Source organism: Brachyistius frenatus, unplaced genomic scaffold (genome assembly GCF_029030835.1).
Source record: "Brachyistius frenatus isolate BFR_SWC_R1_liver_20210118 unplaced genomic scaffold, ASM2903083v1 Contig_6, whole genome shotgun sequence".
In the NCBI taxonomy this organism is placed as follows: Eukaryota; Metazoa; Chordata; class Actinopteri; family Embiotocidae; genus Brachyistius; species Brachyistius frenatus.
Window position 1 is genome coordinate 185,545 of NW_027210605.1, and position 16,947 is coordinate 202,491.

The 16,947-nt window shown below is 40.9% G+C and overlaps 1 protein-coding gene across 4 annotated transcripts; it reads left to right on the top strand.

Annotated features, from left to right (window-relative positions):
• Positions 1–683: 683 nt before the first annotated feature.
• LOC138635532 (MYND-type zinc finger-containing chromatin reader ZMYND8-like) lies at positions 684–16,866 on the top strand. 4 transcript variants are annotated; one of them, XM_069723070.1, is made up of 21 exons: positions 684–940; positions 1,036–1,271; positions 6,370–6,440; positions 6,997–7,160; positions 8,742–8,963; positions 9,423–9,536; positions 9,683–9,775; positions 9,912–9,999; positions 10,084–10,139; positions 10,237–10,314; positions 10,423–10,538; positions 10,680–11,155; positions 11,278–11,406; positions 11,526–11,675; positions 12,053–12,565; positions 13,133–13,603; positions 13,700–13,845; positions 14,045–14,125; positions 14,213–14,291; positions 14,448–14,687; positions 15,651–16,866. In XM_069723070.1, the coding sequence occupies exons 2-21, from the start codon at positions 1,258–1,260 to the stop codon at positions 15,827–15,829; spliced, it is 3,480 nt and encodes a 1,159-aa protein (XP_069579171.1). In that variant the 5' UTR covers positions 684–940; positions 1,036–1,257; the 3' UTR covers positions 15,830–16,866. The 4 variants fall into 4 exon arrangements, with proteins under 4 accessions (XP_069579171.1, XP_069579162.1, XP_069579184.1 ...); XM_069723061.1 differs by having other exon boundaries at positions 684–1,271; XM_069723083.1 differs by lacking the exons at positions 684–940; positions 1,036–1,271 and adding an exon at positions 3,005–3,438.
• The last annotated feature ends 81 nt before the right edge of the window (positions 16,867–16,947 follow it).

Sequence of the window (16,947 nt, forward strand, 5' to 3'; positions counted from 1 at the left end):
TCTTTCTCTTTTTGTCCTTGGATCACAACTTCTGAGGCCCTTGTCCATTCAGTTAGCAGCCTTTTCCATTTAACTATTTAAAAGATGGACTAGATATATATTGAGGATATCATTAGTTAGGTGTTTTTTTTCTAGTTAAAAAGAAGAGCTCAGTTATTTGCAAACAATGCAATTGATTAATTTATCTCACTCATTGTCTCACTAATTACCAGGCAGCAGACTGAACAAATAATACAGTCTCTGCAAAATAAGAGCACTGTATATATTCTGAATATTGTATTCATTGGCAGGGTTATTGCACAGGACTACATAACATTGCAGAGATTTTTCTTTCTCCGATCTCTGAATATATGGTTGTGCCTCAGTGTGCTGCTGAAAGTCAAAAAGGACAACTCTTCCAGTATTTAATTTGAATTTTTCTTCTTATGGAGGAGGAGAAAGGAACATGGATATTTTATTCCATTTTATTTTACAGTTTGCTAAACACACAGGCTTGTATGCATAGTTGTTTGTTTGGTTAACATTCATTAGGTAGGCCATTATATATTAAGGTGGTTAGAGCAACAGCAGAAAAGTGTTACATAACAATACATTATTAATTCTAAACTCAGGTCTTCTTTAATAATCTATACAAACGATTACACAAGTGTATATAACATTTTGCATTTTAAATCTTCTTTTTTTTTTTTTATTTGCAGACTGACCTGCCAAAATATGTGAAGAGCTGTAGCCTCTCCTTTCTCTGAATACAGCCAAGAGGGAGGGAGGAGTTTAAACAAAGGCCCTCTCCACATAAAAAAAAAATGGAGGCTTGTGCAGAGAAGCCATGGTGTCCTGCTACCAACACTCTACATGCTGCCATTTCTACTTCTAAAGCCTTCAACTAAGCCAGCCACCACCAGATTCTACACCTGGAAGCTTCAAAACCTTGTTAAATGGGGTTTGTATGTCAAAAATACCCATATTAATGACATTATTTTCTGTTTTTAGACCGAGCTCTGTGCTTATTTTTCTTCCCCTGTCTCTGACTCTCAGTGCTGCCCCTGCCTGCACTGAACAAAGATAATTACTCAGGAAACATTTCGGCCAATCAGGTGCGGCCTTGTATCCTGCCTGTGAGGAAAGCGACCAGTCAGGATCTGGCTAACATCACCGGGGCCTGATCGCCTTGCTTGAAGAGCGGAGCCTTCCCCGGCTGAGGGCTGAGAGTGTCCTCCATGTTTTATAAGTGTTGACATAACAGTGTGTCAGGCAGCCATGCATCCACAGAGGTAAGCTCTGTCTTTTTTATCTCAGCCTTCTGATAACGACATGGCTTCCTTCTTGTTGTTGTGGTGAATGTTGGTTTCTAATGATGAAACGTGCACACCTTAAAATCTGTTTAGCAGCAGCAGCAGCAGCAGGAGGAGGAGCTGGGGTGGATTGGAGGCCTCGGCAGGCCTCTGTGCTCCACAGCACTGAGGGTGGGGGGTTGGGTAACGACTCTCACCCTTGCTCTCTCTCTATGTCTCAGGGTCACATGGGTGCCCCAGACAACCAGGCTGCCATACAGGAGGCAGAGTGGACCATGGCAAATCCTTTTCCTTTTTTTTTTTATAATGCAAAAGAGAGTTGGATTTAAAAATGGCACCCACATCTCCTTTCTGTTGTGGCAGCCTTGTGTTGTAGGCTGGCAGAGAAAGAATGGGGGATGGGCAGTGGACGAGGAGGAGGAAGGGGGGGCATTATGTACCCTTTGTAAGTGGATTGGCTCTGTACTGTTTTCTTCTGTCATGCCAAGCCGGGTAATAGATGCAGGGGGCAACAGATGTGTTTGTTAGGAGGGCAAGTGAGTACAGGGCATAACTCAATACTGTATTTCTCTCTGGTGTTTTCATAGGTTTTTGTGAAATATATTCTTCAGAAACTCAAAACTGTATGATCTGGTATACATACAAGAAAACTCCACTGAAGCAGGAGTTTTTGCTCCATACTGGTCAAAAGATGAGCCCACATTCGAAGACCTTTATCACAGGGCAAATCTCTTCCAGTTTTTACAGTCTAATATTTAGAAATGAACTGTTAAAACACTGGTTTACATCTGTATGGAGTCGTAGGCCCTGAGTTTCTTGCCCCTGGCTTCTTTCACACCACAGTACTATTGTGAAACCGCTTCCTCCACTCTCAGAGCAGACCGTGGCCATTTTGTGTTGAGAGAGCTCCTCTTGGAAGAACTTTAGCCTTCACTTCACAGATCAGACAGCCTGTCAGAGAAACAGCAGGAGACTTGTCAGGATCTGTATGTGACACCTGCGTTCTTGTGTGTCTGACAGTATTTAAAATGTGCTGCTGTTGAAAGATCATGTTTGTTTTCTCTTTTCCCTGTTGCTGTTTTTACCTGTTTTCACAAAACAAAAAACATCTTGTTGTTGATCCAGATATTTAAAGGGGGGAAAAAAAAACAGGTTTTATGAAAGGACACAAAGGCAGGGCAGGTTTATTTGTATAACACGTTTCAAACCAAAATACTGTGCTTTACATAAGATGAAATGAAATGCTATGAAGCAGAATCTAAAAATGCAGTTGAGAAGGAATGTGAAAATCTAAAGATGTGTGACGAGGCTTTACACTGTTGTTGCTTCCAAGTTTGGAAACAATATTAATATGTCATAAGATGTTTTTCAGGACGTAACTAGACGGTTACGTGTTATGTTATGTCATGCTGCATATTTTTTCAACTGCGTAGGGGAAACAAAGAAGGATTTATTTTCTTTTGCGGCCTGACAGGAGGCATTTTTCATCTACACAACAGCCAGAAAACAGTAACGTAACAAGTCAGTGTTTCTTCTTAAGCTACAATTAATTCATACTCTGTAAAACCAAAACCAAAAGTTAATCTGCCCGAGAGAGCATGTGACATAAATGGTACATTTACAGCTAAATGTGTCAGTAATGTGTAACGTCCTGGTGTTTGGAGCACGTTTTTGTGGGGCATCAAAGCAACGCAGCCTATTAACCGGGCGACAGAGCTTGAATAACAGCCACTGAGTTATGTGTCTCAACCATGAATATAAATCTCCCATAAGGCCTTTTAAAAAAAACAACAAAAAAAACACCTTTTTCTTTTTTAAAATGTCTTAATCAAGAGGGGCAACCTCAACTGAAAGAGAACTAAAAAGTGTGATGCAGGGGGAAATCTCTGCATTGCAGCAAAAAAAAAAAAAAAAAAAAAAAAAAAAATGCTATTTAAGAGGAAGAGGGGAGTCTGCACACTGTGATCTGTGTGGCATAGCACAGCCGACCAATAATGTTCCACCCTGTTGGCCCTCCAGCCAATTGCAGCTGCAGTTGAGGTTAAAGATTGACAATCTGAGGGAGAGCAGCAGGGAGAGCAAGGGCCTTCTGGAAAATTCCACAGCCATCTTTGATTCACCCTTTACAGCCGTGTATAAGATCCAGGTCAAATCTTTCTTTTATACAGGATATACTGTACATACTAGCAGTATGAAGTGTTGGGATTGGTGCTAGAAGAGTCATATTTATAAAGCTAAAATCATTATTTTATGAAATGTTTGCATCTTATGCTTTGAATTATTTTTGTTTTTGTTACTGTCAGGATAAGCAAAAGTTAACAGTCTGCATTTTTTTTTTTTTTTTTTCATTTTTTTGCATGTGGTTGTTTGTCTTTTGAAAAATGAATTTGTGTCTTTTGATACTACAAGGCCAAATATTCTCTCAGGGGTTTTGTGGTGCAAGCTGAGTAGGATGTTTTTTTTAGTCAATAATATGAATTCCCAGTGTTTTCAATGGCAGATTTCCGGATTTCCAAATAGAGCCACATGACAGATATTTCTCTATTTAATGTTTTTAAAATCATTATTCATTTACATATGGAGAATAGCTTAGCCAGGATCTGACTGTGGCTTTACAGTGTTGTTTTTATTTTCCTGAAAATGAAGTTGTAGCTATGCTATGACAGCAGTATTCATGGGGAAGGAAGGAAGCCAAGATCAAAGACATTTAAAAACAAAAACAAAACAAAAAAAAACAGATCAGTGCTTCTCACTTAACTGGATTTCCCCGTGCTTCCCTCTCGGCGTCTGTCCTCTGTCTCTGTTATTGCCAGTGCAGGTTTGCCCTGAAAACAGCCGTGTTTTTTAAAATTGTTGGACTGTAATCTCCACAGATCTCTCTGGTCCTCCTGCATGGATGTGCCAGTGCCTGAGTCTGAGCCTTGGAGTGGGGGATGGGGGAGAGGGGGGAGGGGAGCAAGCTGTGGCCTCCATTTTCTGTGACGAGAGAACCCTGCTCGTCTCTCACAGGAGTGGAATCCAAAGGCATTGACTCAGTGTTGTTTCCTTTTTGTCCATCAGGTACTACAGTACTTGCAGAGGGGAATACTGAGAGGGTCTTCTTGAACCTGATCTCTCTGGAATATATCTCAGAGTCTGCTGAGGATCTAATTTGCCTAACTACTACTTGTATGATGGATCATAGCTCCTGATCTGAAAAAAAAAAAGCCCTTTGGATCATCATTGCTTTTTGACTACTGCTCATCCTGTCTTTCTGGTAGTTGCAGCAATGTCTTGCCGTTAGTTTTAATTATGCAAATGTCAGGGTTGTGGCACTTTGTTCAGCAACCTGGTGACGGCGAATGTTCTCTCTTTTCAGGGTTGTGCTACACGTAGCAGAATGACTTGGCTAATGTTGTCTTATTTTCATGTGGGCCTCGTTTGTTCACTCAGTCCGGAACAGGAAGGCCCCGGAGGGGTTGGGGGCGTGTGTGTGTGTGTGTGTGTGTGTGTGTGTGTGTGTGTGTGTGTGTGTGTGTGTGTGTGTGTGTGTGTGTGTGAGACTGTTGGCAGGCTGAAACAGGATACCCATATGCCATATTTTTAAGAAACACTGCTCGACCCGCGTCCTTCACTGTTCAGGCAATGCAAGTTTTGATGCTTTTATTATCTGAGGTTTCAGTTTGACAAGCTATCTGTGGAGTCTACTGAATATTTGAAAGAACAGAGGAAGGTGTTTAGAAAGCTCGATGATTGTGAGCTGCATATTTTGTTCGGATCGAATGACAATTTTCGTTCATTGAATGATTAATTGTCCCTACATTGCGATGGTAACATTTAGGTTGGAGTAATGTTTAAGTGTGGATAGTTTTACTTGCTGATGTGATCACATCTAATCTCTTTAAGGGTTTCGGTTCGTCGTATCTCATTCATTAAACCTTTAAAGATAGGCATTTTAACTTTCCTCTGCCTGACATTTGATTAACTTTGTGTGGGATGTCTCTTTAAGGATGGAGGAGGGGAAATGAGGAGCATTCCTGGGAAAAAAAAAAAAAAGAAAGAAAGAAGAGGCTTATCCCACAAATGTGGTTGACCTTTGAGTTGTGGCCTGAAAACTCATCATCCTAGCTGGAAACCAGAGCTGCAGCCAGAGCTATGAACTGGTCAAGTGTGTGACCTGTCAGGGGTCCTTGGGAGGGTTTTCTTCTCCGGGCTTGTGAATAAAGGCTACATCCTTGGAACGAGGCCCTCTGTTGCTCTGACAAAGGAGGAGCCAAACACTCAAAGACCTTCATTTATCGCCAGGCCCTCTTTTTTTTTTTTTTTTTTTTTTTTTCCTCAGAGGAAATGAGATGCTTTGCAAAGGCAAAGATGTAAGAAAGGAGGCTTTTCCAGTAGTAGATATGCGTGTTGTAATTTTAGCTTTTGGATGGATTCATTATGAACGGATATACTGATGTATGTCCGTTTGTAAAAACGGAGGGGAACAAGGTTGATGGCTGAAATTATAATTCGAGAAACGCAAAAGTCAAAACGCCACAATTATGCGAACATATCCTTATTATAGTTTGAAGGCTGCTAGATGGATCTCTTGCTATTGGTCTCCATGAATGGGCTCAAATCCATCGAGGGTACCCTGTTGTTACTGAAGGGGCTTATGAGGTACCAGAAACATGTATATTGTTAATCACCATGAAAGGCTGTCCCTTCAGTAGTATGGACCAACTCCCTCTGGCTTCCTTGTTACTATAGGTCTATAGACTCTCAACTTGTGCTTAGCGGAGAGGAGTGTTGCCATGGTGATTGTTACCATTCTCTCTCTTGCACTATAAAGAACATTTTCAGACTGGATTGTCACTGATAATATGGAAAGGGTTTGAACTTCACACCACAACGTCGGCGATGTGGTAAAATCAAATGAAAACCATAACGATGGAAACCAGCAGAGTCCCTATTGACAGATCCTCTGGGACTTGGGTGCCTTAGGTGGTGTTCCACTTGTTTACTGTTATGCTGATGTGGTTTCTCAGCATCCTTTCTGACTTTGTGTTTGCCTCTCTTTCTGTGTTTCTGTGTGCCCCTGTTCGGCGCTCTGCAGTCTGGCTGAGGAGGAGATAAAGACGGAGTCTGATGTGGTAGAGGGGATGGATGCATCTGTGCGATCCAAAGGTAAGTCTCTAAGGCCGAGTACCTCACATTAGCAGTCAAACATTTTAGATCGAGTGTAGATGTTATTTACTGTAAGGTTTCAGAGCAGCATCTGATACATTTTGTTGGTTTCCTGTGATTGCAAAGGAAATGTATTATGGCTTACTGTCTGCTTGTTTTTGCACACGGCTTGTAGTTAGTTTACAGGAAGCATCTTTAGTAATTGCTTTTTAGATTGCTGTGATTGCTGTAGGATTAGGTTAATAGTATCTAAAAATTGAAGGCTAAAACACTGAATCCATTGTCTTTCTCAGCTGAAACGGAATGCTTCAGAGGGCACTTCATCCCTTGGGTTCTCATTGGGCTTATTAAAATAATCAGGATGACATTTTACAGTTTCTGGGTTTCTTTTTCCCTCCTTATACCCTCCGATTTATCCTAGGACTGTCTGAATTACTGTCTTTGCACCTGTCTTTTAATCTTCTTAAGCTTGTGTAATGTGTTGGTCTTAAGTGCATTGAACAAAACAAGTGTGACTCCTGTTGTGTGATGACCTGAACTGTCTTTACGCATCCAGTCCCGGATCCACCGGGGTTGGCCGAGCGACAGGTGGCACCACAGAAACGAAAGGTGTCCAGTCCCACCCATTCCTCCAATGGACACTCTCCCTCAGACACCTCCCCCAGCCCCATCAAGAAAAAGAAAAAGCCTGGGGCCTTGGGCTGTAACAACAAGGACCAGGTAAGGGCTCCGGTATGCTCATTTCACAACCTGGTGTGTTCTCAAAGGCTCCTTCTCTGTCCACTCAGCCAAAAATTAATCTTGTTCTTAAGCAATTCATCACACTGAAAACGCAATAAGCAAAGTAGTTATTTTCAGACGTAACCCAGCCCTTAACATTTTGTGACAGTATGACGCGTTAAAGACCACGTCGGAAATTACATGCGTTTATAGTCAATTTGAAGAGGCAGGGTGAAAAGTGGGCTGTTAAAGGGAATACAATAAGGGAGCACATTTTCAGTGGCTCTCATAGAAAGCATTACAACTTGTGTGCACACAAAAAGTCCTGTAGTTAGTTGTGTAAAGAATCGAAAAAGAAAGCCTGAGAGGAGTAAAACCCAGAGTACGCTTTCACTCTCAGACAGCTGGCCAATTATTGTTGGTTTTAAAAATAAATAGTCAAAGCCTCTTGAAACCAGCATCAGAAAGCTGCAGGGGGCTTTTCTGAAGCCATTTGACCACCTGACACACAGTTCTGACAGGCTACACTGCTAGTTTTCTTCTCTAAGCTAGTCTAACAGAAACCTACGGACTAGAACAAGACCGAGAGAAATTTGAATAAACTCTTAACAGAACCCTGCATATACTGCAGATGGAAAAAGCACAGTCCTGGGCGTCTTGTTTTTGTTTTAAAAATATGCCATATTGCCTATGAGAACACACCAGTTTTGATAATGACTGAAACATACTGGTATTTTAAAAGGGGAACAACATATAAGAGTGTAACCTGCTGTGAGGGTGAATACTGCATGTCTGTAGGTTGGAGGGTGTTTCACAAATGCATATATGGTCAACTCAAAATCCTTTAAAAAAAAAAAAAAAAAAAAAAGCCCCACTTGATTTGTGTTATTGATTACTACTAAAATGTAACATCAGTCACTAATGGTTATTTATATCCAGCTGTTTTGCCGTATTAAGGTGTTGTGCATTTTGGCACTTTGGCATTAATATATAGCTTAGTGATTCCCATGTTAACCTGCATGTTGAAAGTTATTTTTAACCTATGTAGTATTATTTTTGGACACGTATGTGGCATAAGCATAGTTTGCACTTTCATGCTAGTGTTAGAATACATGATTTGGTTCTCTGGGATAAGTTAAACTTTATCACTACTATTGAAAATGAACACCAAACATTTATTTGGTGTAAGCTCAAGGTGATTAACACTGAGAAAAAAATGATCTTGAGCTATTAAACCAAATAAATCAGCTTCTATTCATCCAGTAATGAAGCATTAGTAAGATAACAGTTGGGTACTTACCAGAGAGCCACATCAGGTGAAAGATGAGCTATGCTTAAGCTCACACTCCAAAACCTGTTGGGTTAGTCTTTCAGTTGAAACTGTCACGTGACTAGGTGTTCAGATAGTTTACGTATTTGTTATAAACAAATTGTGTTAGATTTATCGTATGTATTACCCTCTATGCTGCTTACCCTGCTTATCCCACCTTACTGTTGCCTTGTTTCTGTTGCATTGCACCTTTTTGTGTTCCTGCGTGTTTTTTGAAACCTGCCCCCCTGTTTCTCTTGCCTGCATTTCAGTCAGAGCTAAGACATGGTCCCTTTTACTATATGAAGCAGCCAGCACTCACCACAGACCCTGTTGATGTTGTACCGCAGGACGGCAGGAATGACTTCTACTGCTGGCTGTGCCACCGCGAGGGTCAGGTGCTCTGCTGTGAGCTCTGCCCCAGGGTGTACCACGCCAAGTGCCTCAAACTACCAGCTGAGCCCGAGGGCGACTGGTTTTGTCCAGAGTGTGAGGTATCTCGCAGAAGACATGCATGTGTGTGGTTATACACAAATGACGGTGGTAATGACGCTTGCTGAGTGGACAGGAAGGGGCGTCGCAATATGTGCCATGAGCAGTTCCGGCCAGTGAGGAGAAACAAATAAATGCAATCACCTGCTTTAGTTGATCCAAAACCTGCACCCTCTTGGCCCTGCATGACACATGGTGTGACACCCCTGCAAGCGTATCTAATAGCCCACAATGTCAGGGAATTATTAGAGGAATAAAGTTCATCATTAAATTCAACTCAGTGGCACAGTTTTCTTCTTTTTTTTTTTCTTTCTTTTTTTATCATGTACACGTTAAATCAAAAGATAGCAGATAATGTAAACTATAGAACAAAGATGTACTTAGTCTCTGTGTTCCTTAGTTTTGCTTGGTGTTTGTAGTTTGTCTTGTACATTCATTAATAAATCATTTTTTTGTTGCAGAAAATAACAGTTGCTGAATGCATTGAAACTCAGAGCAAGGCAATGACAATGCTGACGATAGATCAGCTCTCCTACTTGCTGAAATATGCACTCCAAAAGATTAAACAGCCTGGGGTAAGGGTTGTATTACAGTCTGTCTGTGCCCAAGAGTGGGTTTTATATTCAAACACATAACTTTTGGAAATATATCCAGGAAATGAGGCAACAAATTTGGACTAATGCATCTGTTTTTTGATTTCACATTTGCCCAAACTGAGCAGACTGAGCCTTTTCAGAAACCGGTATCTTTGGAACAGCACCCGGATTATGCAGAGTACATCTTCCATCCCATGGACTTGTGTACTTTAGAGAAGGTACCAATATTTATTTCATTTTGCACAGTAAAAATTATAAAAAAAATTAAAATAAATGGCAAAAAGTCTTACAAAATGCTTATTTTCACTGATGCTTCTTGTCATTAATTCTTTTATTATTTTCACTCTTCAATAGAATGTCAAAAAGAAAATGTATGGCTGCACTGAAGCTTTTCTTGCTGATATGAAATGGATCTTACACAATTGTATCATCTATAATGGAGGTAGAGTGCCGATATATATTATTAATCCATCTACTTTACTAATTTACAAATGAAAATATAAATAAAATTGTGTCCTCGTTCCAGGTAACCACAAGTTAACAGCAACTGCAAAAGTCATTGTCAAGATCTGTGAACATGAGGTAAAGAATCTTTACTAACCTAATGATGCCAATGGTTTTGTAAATATATTTAATTTATGGATGAATGTAATTCTTGGCATTTTCTATGTATTTTTAGATGAATGAGATTGAGGTGTGTCCTGAGTGCTACCTGTCTTCATGCCAAAAAAGGGACAACTGGTTCTGTGAGCCATGTGTAGGTCTTTTTTAAATTTTTATCTTAAATACTATATTTAAGCTGAATTTATACAGTTGTATGTCTGCGAAGCACTTGATCTCATTGTTTGTTTGTTTTTTCCAACAGAGTCAACCACACCCTCTGGTCTGGGCTAAGCTCAAGGGCTTTCCTTTCTGGCCAGCAAAAGCACTACGTGAAAAAGATGGGCAAGTAGATGCACGCTTCTTTGGGCAACACGACAGGTAACATTAATCTTTGTGCACTATAGAGGAAACAGGCTCCTTGTATTACAGTTGTTTGATCCAGATTCGGCCATGATTAGTGTCCTTGTTGGTCTGTTTTATTAAATGATTTATTGTGCTTTGTGCTGTCCTTCCACACAGGGCCTGGGTTCCCATCAACAACTGCTACCTCATGTCCAAAGAGATCCCTTTCTCTGTGAAGAAAACAAAGAGCATTTTCAACAGTGCCATGCAAGAGATGGAGGTCTATGTGGAAAACATTCGCAAGAAATTTGGGGTCTTTAACTACGCACCATTCCGCACTCCCTACACACCCAACAACCAACTACAGATGCTACTGGATCCCTCCAACCCCGGTGCTGGGACGGTAAAAACAGAGAAACTAGATAAACTTCGCTTCAACTTTGATATAACCGCATCTCCCAAGATGGTCCTCAACAAGAGCTCTACACCCAGTAGTTTGAGTCGGCGGGTGTCAATGACAGACATGCCTCGGTCTCCCATGAGCACCAACTCCTCGGTTCACACCGGGTCCGATGGAGAGCAAGATATGGAAAAGGCCAGCAGGAATCCTGCTTTCCATTATAGCACCGGAGAAGAATCTATGGACTGCACTGGTAAACAAATGCTCATGCTTACATTACTCTGGCTGCGGTGACTGCAATGATGCTTTTTTGAAACATTATATCTGATACTTTTATTACAAATTAACTAATCATTTTTTGTCTTGTAATTACAGCATCTCCTCTCTCAGGGAAGATGGGTGCTGCAGGCAGTGTGACAGGAAGCCCGAAGCCTTTTAACCCTGGACTGGTGCCCAAGCAGGAGAGGACTGCAGCCACGGGGGGCATCCTCAATCTCAACCTAGGTCAGTGCCAACAGCACAAATTTCCTGTATTTATGTTGTCGCGAAGGCTAATACTTATTATTATCATGACTTCATTCGTGAATTTGTGCTTTAATCCAACATGTACCCGTTCCTTTCAGATCGAGTGAAGGCTGAGATGGACCTGAAGGAGCTGAGTGAGACCGTGCAACAACAACAGCAACAACAGGGAGCACCAGCTACTCTCGCAACCCTAAAGAGACCCATCAGGAGTCTGGACAAGACTATTGAAAGCTGCAAGGCACAGCTCGGTACATTCACAATCACTTTGTGTTTTGTTTTGTCACAGAACTTTACAACAAGTACTGTACATGACATGCAATGTGATGTCTACACTTAAAGAGTGTAAACATAAGATACATTATATCATAACAGAGTACAAAAGTATTTCACTTATTATGTATAATGCCCATTTGCAAGAATAATTTGGATTTTATATTTTGATAAATGTGTCATAACATGATTTGTTTTACAACATGTCCTGTTATGACACTGTGTGACTTTGTGACGGGTTAGATAACAGCTATTACTAAAGAACGATTTTATTATTTGCCTTTGCTCTGTTCTGACAAAGATTAGTTAACACTTTCAAAAACGCATAATGAAGAATGTACATCTCTCCACACAGGTATTGATGAGATTTCTGAAGATGTATACAGGGATGTGGATCACAGTGACTCTGAGGACTCCGAGAAATCAGACTCAAGTGACAGCGAGTACCTCAGTGATGACGAACACAAGCCAAAGAGCTCCGCCCAGGATGACAAGGACAAAGCAGAGAGAAAAAGGCCCAAAGCGAGCACGGAGGGAGACAATAAGGAGGGAGTTGCGGGCACAGGGGTAAAAGTCACCTCTCAACCTCTGCTCAAAGAGAAGCAGAGTAGCAATGGCTCAGATAGGGACCTCCAGGATAAGCCCAAAACACCCCACACTCAGCCTCACATTGATAAGCCCAAAGCTCCAGAGGAGGGCAGAGCAGCTGCTGCTACATCAGTGCCTGAACAAGACTCTGATTCTGAAAGAGAGCTGGTGATTGATCTTGGGGATGAACATGGAGGCCGTGACTCAAAGAGGGCGAGAAGAGAGCTGGGGTCTTCTGGTGCCAAAACTCTCAAAGAGTCTAGTGTTGCCAAGTTGGAAGGTGAGGCCTTTGGAAAACTGTAATTACTTTCTCCTGTCATTCTCATTATGACTTGTATCTCAGTTTGTAGGAAATGGTACTCTTAAATGGTATTATAATGTTACAGCACACACACAGTTCACAGAAGGCCACTGTCAGCGTCCCACAAGTAATTTCCAATCATTTATTCTCTAAACTTTCTTGGCTATTTTGTCATCAAATTTGTGTCAAAGGCCATTTCTGGTTTCCAAAAACAGTTTTATGCAAAAGTTAGAGCACCAATGAGCAAAAATCACATTTTGTTGATTTTTGTAGTGAAATAAAGTAAATATTCCTCTGTAAAAGACATTTAAAAATGAGCCTTTCCTTAAATGTTACTGCACTGTTGCTTTTTGCTTTCACATCCAACTGTAACATCTCAAAACTTGATTATCTCATTTGGCCTTAATTGACTTGTTTGGGCTTGTAAGGCAGGTCGGGAATTGTCAGCTGACGACACTTCCAGTGCCTGATAAACTCTCTGACTTTTCAAACCTCCTATTTTCCAGAATTCCTCACCCTTATTATTATTATTTTTCTTCTGCTCAGGTAAACTGCTTTCATCTTCTGCATCTGTCACACCAGCACGAGAAGCTGCGTCCAACCTGAAAGACTCCTTACAACCTTCTATCACAGCAGCGCTCAACCTTGTGTCCACTGCAGCTTCTGGTCAGCCCAGCGCCACCACTACTACCACCAGTGGATCTACCAGTGCCCCCTCTCCTGTCTCCACAACATCCCCAGGACCTGCAGTTCTGAAGAAACAGCGCCCTCTACTGCCTAAAGAGACAGCTCAAGCCGTGCAGCGTGCGGTGGTTTGGAATCCCACTAAGTTTCAAACGTCGTCACAGAAGTGGCACATGCAGAAGGTGCAGAGGCAGCAGCAGCAGCATGGAGAGCAGTCGGCTGTGCAGACACAGGCCCAGAGTCCGGGGCAGACACGCAGTCCACAGCAGCTGCAGTTACAACCGCAAAACTCCTCTTCAAGTACTCGCTATCAGACCAGACAAGCAGCCAAAGGTATGTACACCTTCATAATTATTCATTGAGATATAACAATTTAAAAGTGTATCTAAATATATCCTTCTTATTTTTTTCCTACTTTATCCTCTGCAGGGCAACAAAAAGACCCGCCTCAGAATGCGTCCTCATCAACAGCTGCCCCGGTCACATCGGGTAGCTCTTCTTACATGTCAGGAGATATGCAGATCCCCACAGTCTCTGCAGATGTCGCTGCAGATATAGCCAAATACACAAACAAAGTAAGTTGGAGTCCTCAGCGCTGTCATTACATTCACATGTTATGATTTTGGAACAATTTAGATGTACTGTATGTGACTTAAGGGAAAGGACTTACATGAAAGAGCTTCATATACATTTAAATAACTGTTGATGTCATTTTTACAGGATTAGAATAGTTAAAACTGTCTAAAATCCCGTTGCTTTGCCAAAACTTTGCAGATCATGGACTCGATAAAGGGGACAATGACTGAAATCTACAACGATCTTTCCAAAAGCACTTCAGGAAACACCATTGCAGAGGTAAACATTCAACATTCAAATGGGTGCATTTTGATGCGTCATTGTACTATTCTGAGTGATCCTAATTGCTGTGTATTTTTGCCTCAGATTCGACGGTTAAGGATAGAGATTGAGAAGCTCCAGTGGCTGCATCAGCAAGAGTTGTCAGAGATGAAGCACAATCTGGGTACGTTTTCTGCTTTCAAGACTGCATGTCTCCTCACCACCTGAGAGTTTATGCACTCTTCAGACAGGTTTTACCGGAACATTAGCTGCTTTACTCATAAGTCTCAGATGAGTTTTTTTTTTTTTTTTTTTTTGTCTTTCTCTGGCTTAAATGCAGAACTGACGATGGCCGAGATGAGGCAGAGTCTGGAGCAGGAAAGAGAACGATTGGTGGCTGAGGTGAAAAAGCAGATGGAAGTGGAAAAGCAGCAGGCAGTGGACGAGACCAAAAAGAAACAGTGGTGCGCCAACTGCAGGAAGGAGGCCATCTTCTACTGCTGCTGGAACACCAGTTACTGTGATTACCCCTGCCAACAAGCCCACTGGCCAGAGCACATGAAGTCCTGCACACAGTCAGGTAACATAAACACACTTCTGATAAATTGATTCAATTTGGAAAAACTGATAAAATACCGTCTTATGTTGATTAATATTTTGCACTGTGCACAAAGCTTTCACACAAAGGTTTTCAATGGAGCCTACAAAAGATGGGGAACAACATGAAAACATGACGCTGTAGTAAAGGAGAGATGGCCGAGGGGCACTTAATGATGACAGAGCTGTCATCAGTCTGATCAATGTCAATTCACCACCACAGCAGTGTGTCTGTTGCAGATGAAGCACCCTGTACATGCTCATCAAGTATTACCACCCAAAAGTAAAATGTTGTTTGGCATGTAAGACCCATGACATTGAAGTGGCATTAATTTAAAGGTAATCTATTCTACTACAGGAGCTGTATACTGAAGAATATATCATTTACTGTGTACCATGAGAATAGGTGTCTTTTGATGTTATTCAGAAGAATATTGATTTTGGAGAATATTACTGGACCTTAGTAATCAGGATTTTCTTTTATAATTGTACAAAAGGATGATGTGTCTGACACAATGAATCTCCTACTGATAATATATTTAGTATATGGGTTGTTTCATACCTGGATTTAGCAGAAAACAGTCTGTACAGTCGCACAAGACTTCTGTAGGATGGTTATTTGATGCCATTTCAGTTTTTAGAGACAGAATCTTTAACATTCCTGCTTGAAATTGTAAGGCAGTTTTTTTTTTGTGTTGTCTTGCTCTGGCTATGCTGTCAGATAAAATGAACATGAAATCAGCCTCCGTACAGTCGGTCCCTCTGTAAAAACATCCCTATGGCCACTAAGCCCTAAAAGTATCGTGTGACTTTGCAAAAGAACCTATTTGTATTTATTATTGCAGACTTTTTCCTTTCTTACATCATCTGTGGGATGAAAGGCAAACCTAAAGCATATATGCACAGTGTGACTTTTCTCATGTTATATTTTGCTTTTTCCTTCCAGCCTCAGGATCGCAGCAGGAGCCAGAGGTGGACTCCAACTCTGACCCCTCAGTCAAATCATCAAGCCACTCTCCTGCCACACAGACCATACCCCCAGGTACAGGATCCATATCAGACAAAAGCAACTCTCCCACATTCATAGACAAAAGCAAAGACAGTGCTGGTGTTACTGTGACCTAACTTCAACTCTACAGGCACACTTTGTGATGCCGCTGTTCGGTGCTTCAAGGCTTGCACCTCTGTGACAAATCACTTGGATTTTTCTCATTCCCACGTGTACATCAGTTTGGTGGACTTTTTTTTTTTTTTTTTTTTTTTGGTTCACCGCTCATTCTCAGTTTCCACAAAGGGTGGATTCAGCATGTGAAAGTAGTCTTTCTTGAGAAATAAAATGTGAGTCTGTATGTTTTCATACTGTAGCTTTATGTAATAGCTCTGTTACCACTTCTTTCAGCTTTGAACAAGATTGTATAAACCCACAGAATATTTTCCACAATATTCCTTTCAATGCTGCTTCTAAGCACCTCACGGCTGTTTTTATTTTGTTGATTGATCTCCATATTGCGAGACAAAACATTTGAAACGGCCATCAGCAGTAGATACACATTTACCATGGTGCCATCAGAGATATTTTGAGTTATGCAAGTGTCATCGTTGGTTTAAACCACATCTGCTTCACGTCAACTGAGGTGTTGTGAGTAATGCAAGTTTAATGATCACATTTCAACCATGTCCTCTTCATGTAAGTGGTGGCATTTTTGTCTCATACCAGTTTTGTATTGTCGTTCCACATCTTATAGGCCTACGTAAAAAAAAAAAAAAAATATCTGATTTATTAAAAATAACTAAAAAATGTAAACTGTACAAAGTTTTTGTAAGAAGATACCTGAACAATATTTATAGTGTTATATGTTTTTATAGTATGTTTATTGAAATCACATTTCTATGTGTCTAAAAACAAAAGTTATTTGAAAATAAAGTACTTCACATGAATGTCATCACTGAGCAAAGTCTCTGTTTAACTGGTTACCCAAAGCTGATGTAAATCCTGGTCAGACTGTGTCTAAGAACTGGGTGGACATGTATAGAAACTGTATTTTTGGCTGGATATTATTTCCTGTGAGCATGTCTGTTTTGAGCTTGTGTCTCGTTCTTGTTTACATATTGTAAATACAATAAATGGTATCGTGAAGAAAAAATAAAACTGCTCTTATCAACTTGGTGCTTGTTTGTCCTTCAGAGTGGTGAGAAAATGGAAAATAATTCACTTAGATTAACGTTGTGTCATTGAACTAATG

Coding starts and splice junctions, on each gene's coding strand:
- LOC138635532 (XM_069723061.1), top strand. Junction 6,441..6,996: donor TGCATCTGTGCGATCCAAAG/GTAAGTCTCTAA, acceptor TTACGCATCCAG/TCCCGGATCCACCGGGGTTG. Junction 9,776..9,911: donor ACTTGTGTACTTTAGAGAAG/GTACCAATATTT, acceptor ACTCTTCAATAG/AATGTCAAAAAGAAAATGTA.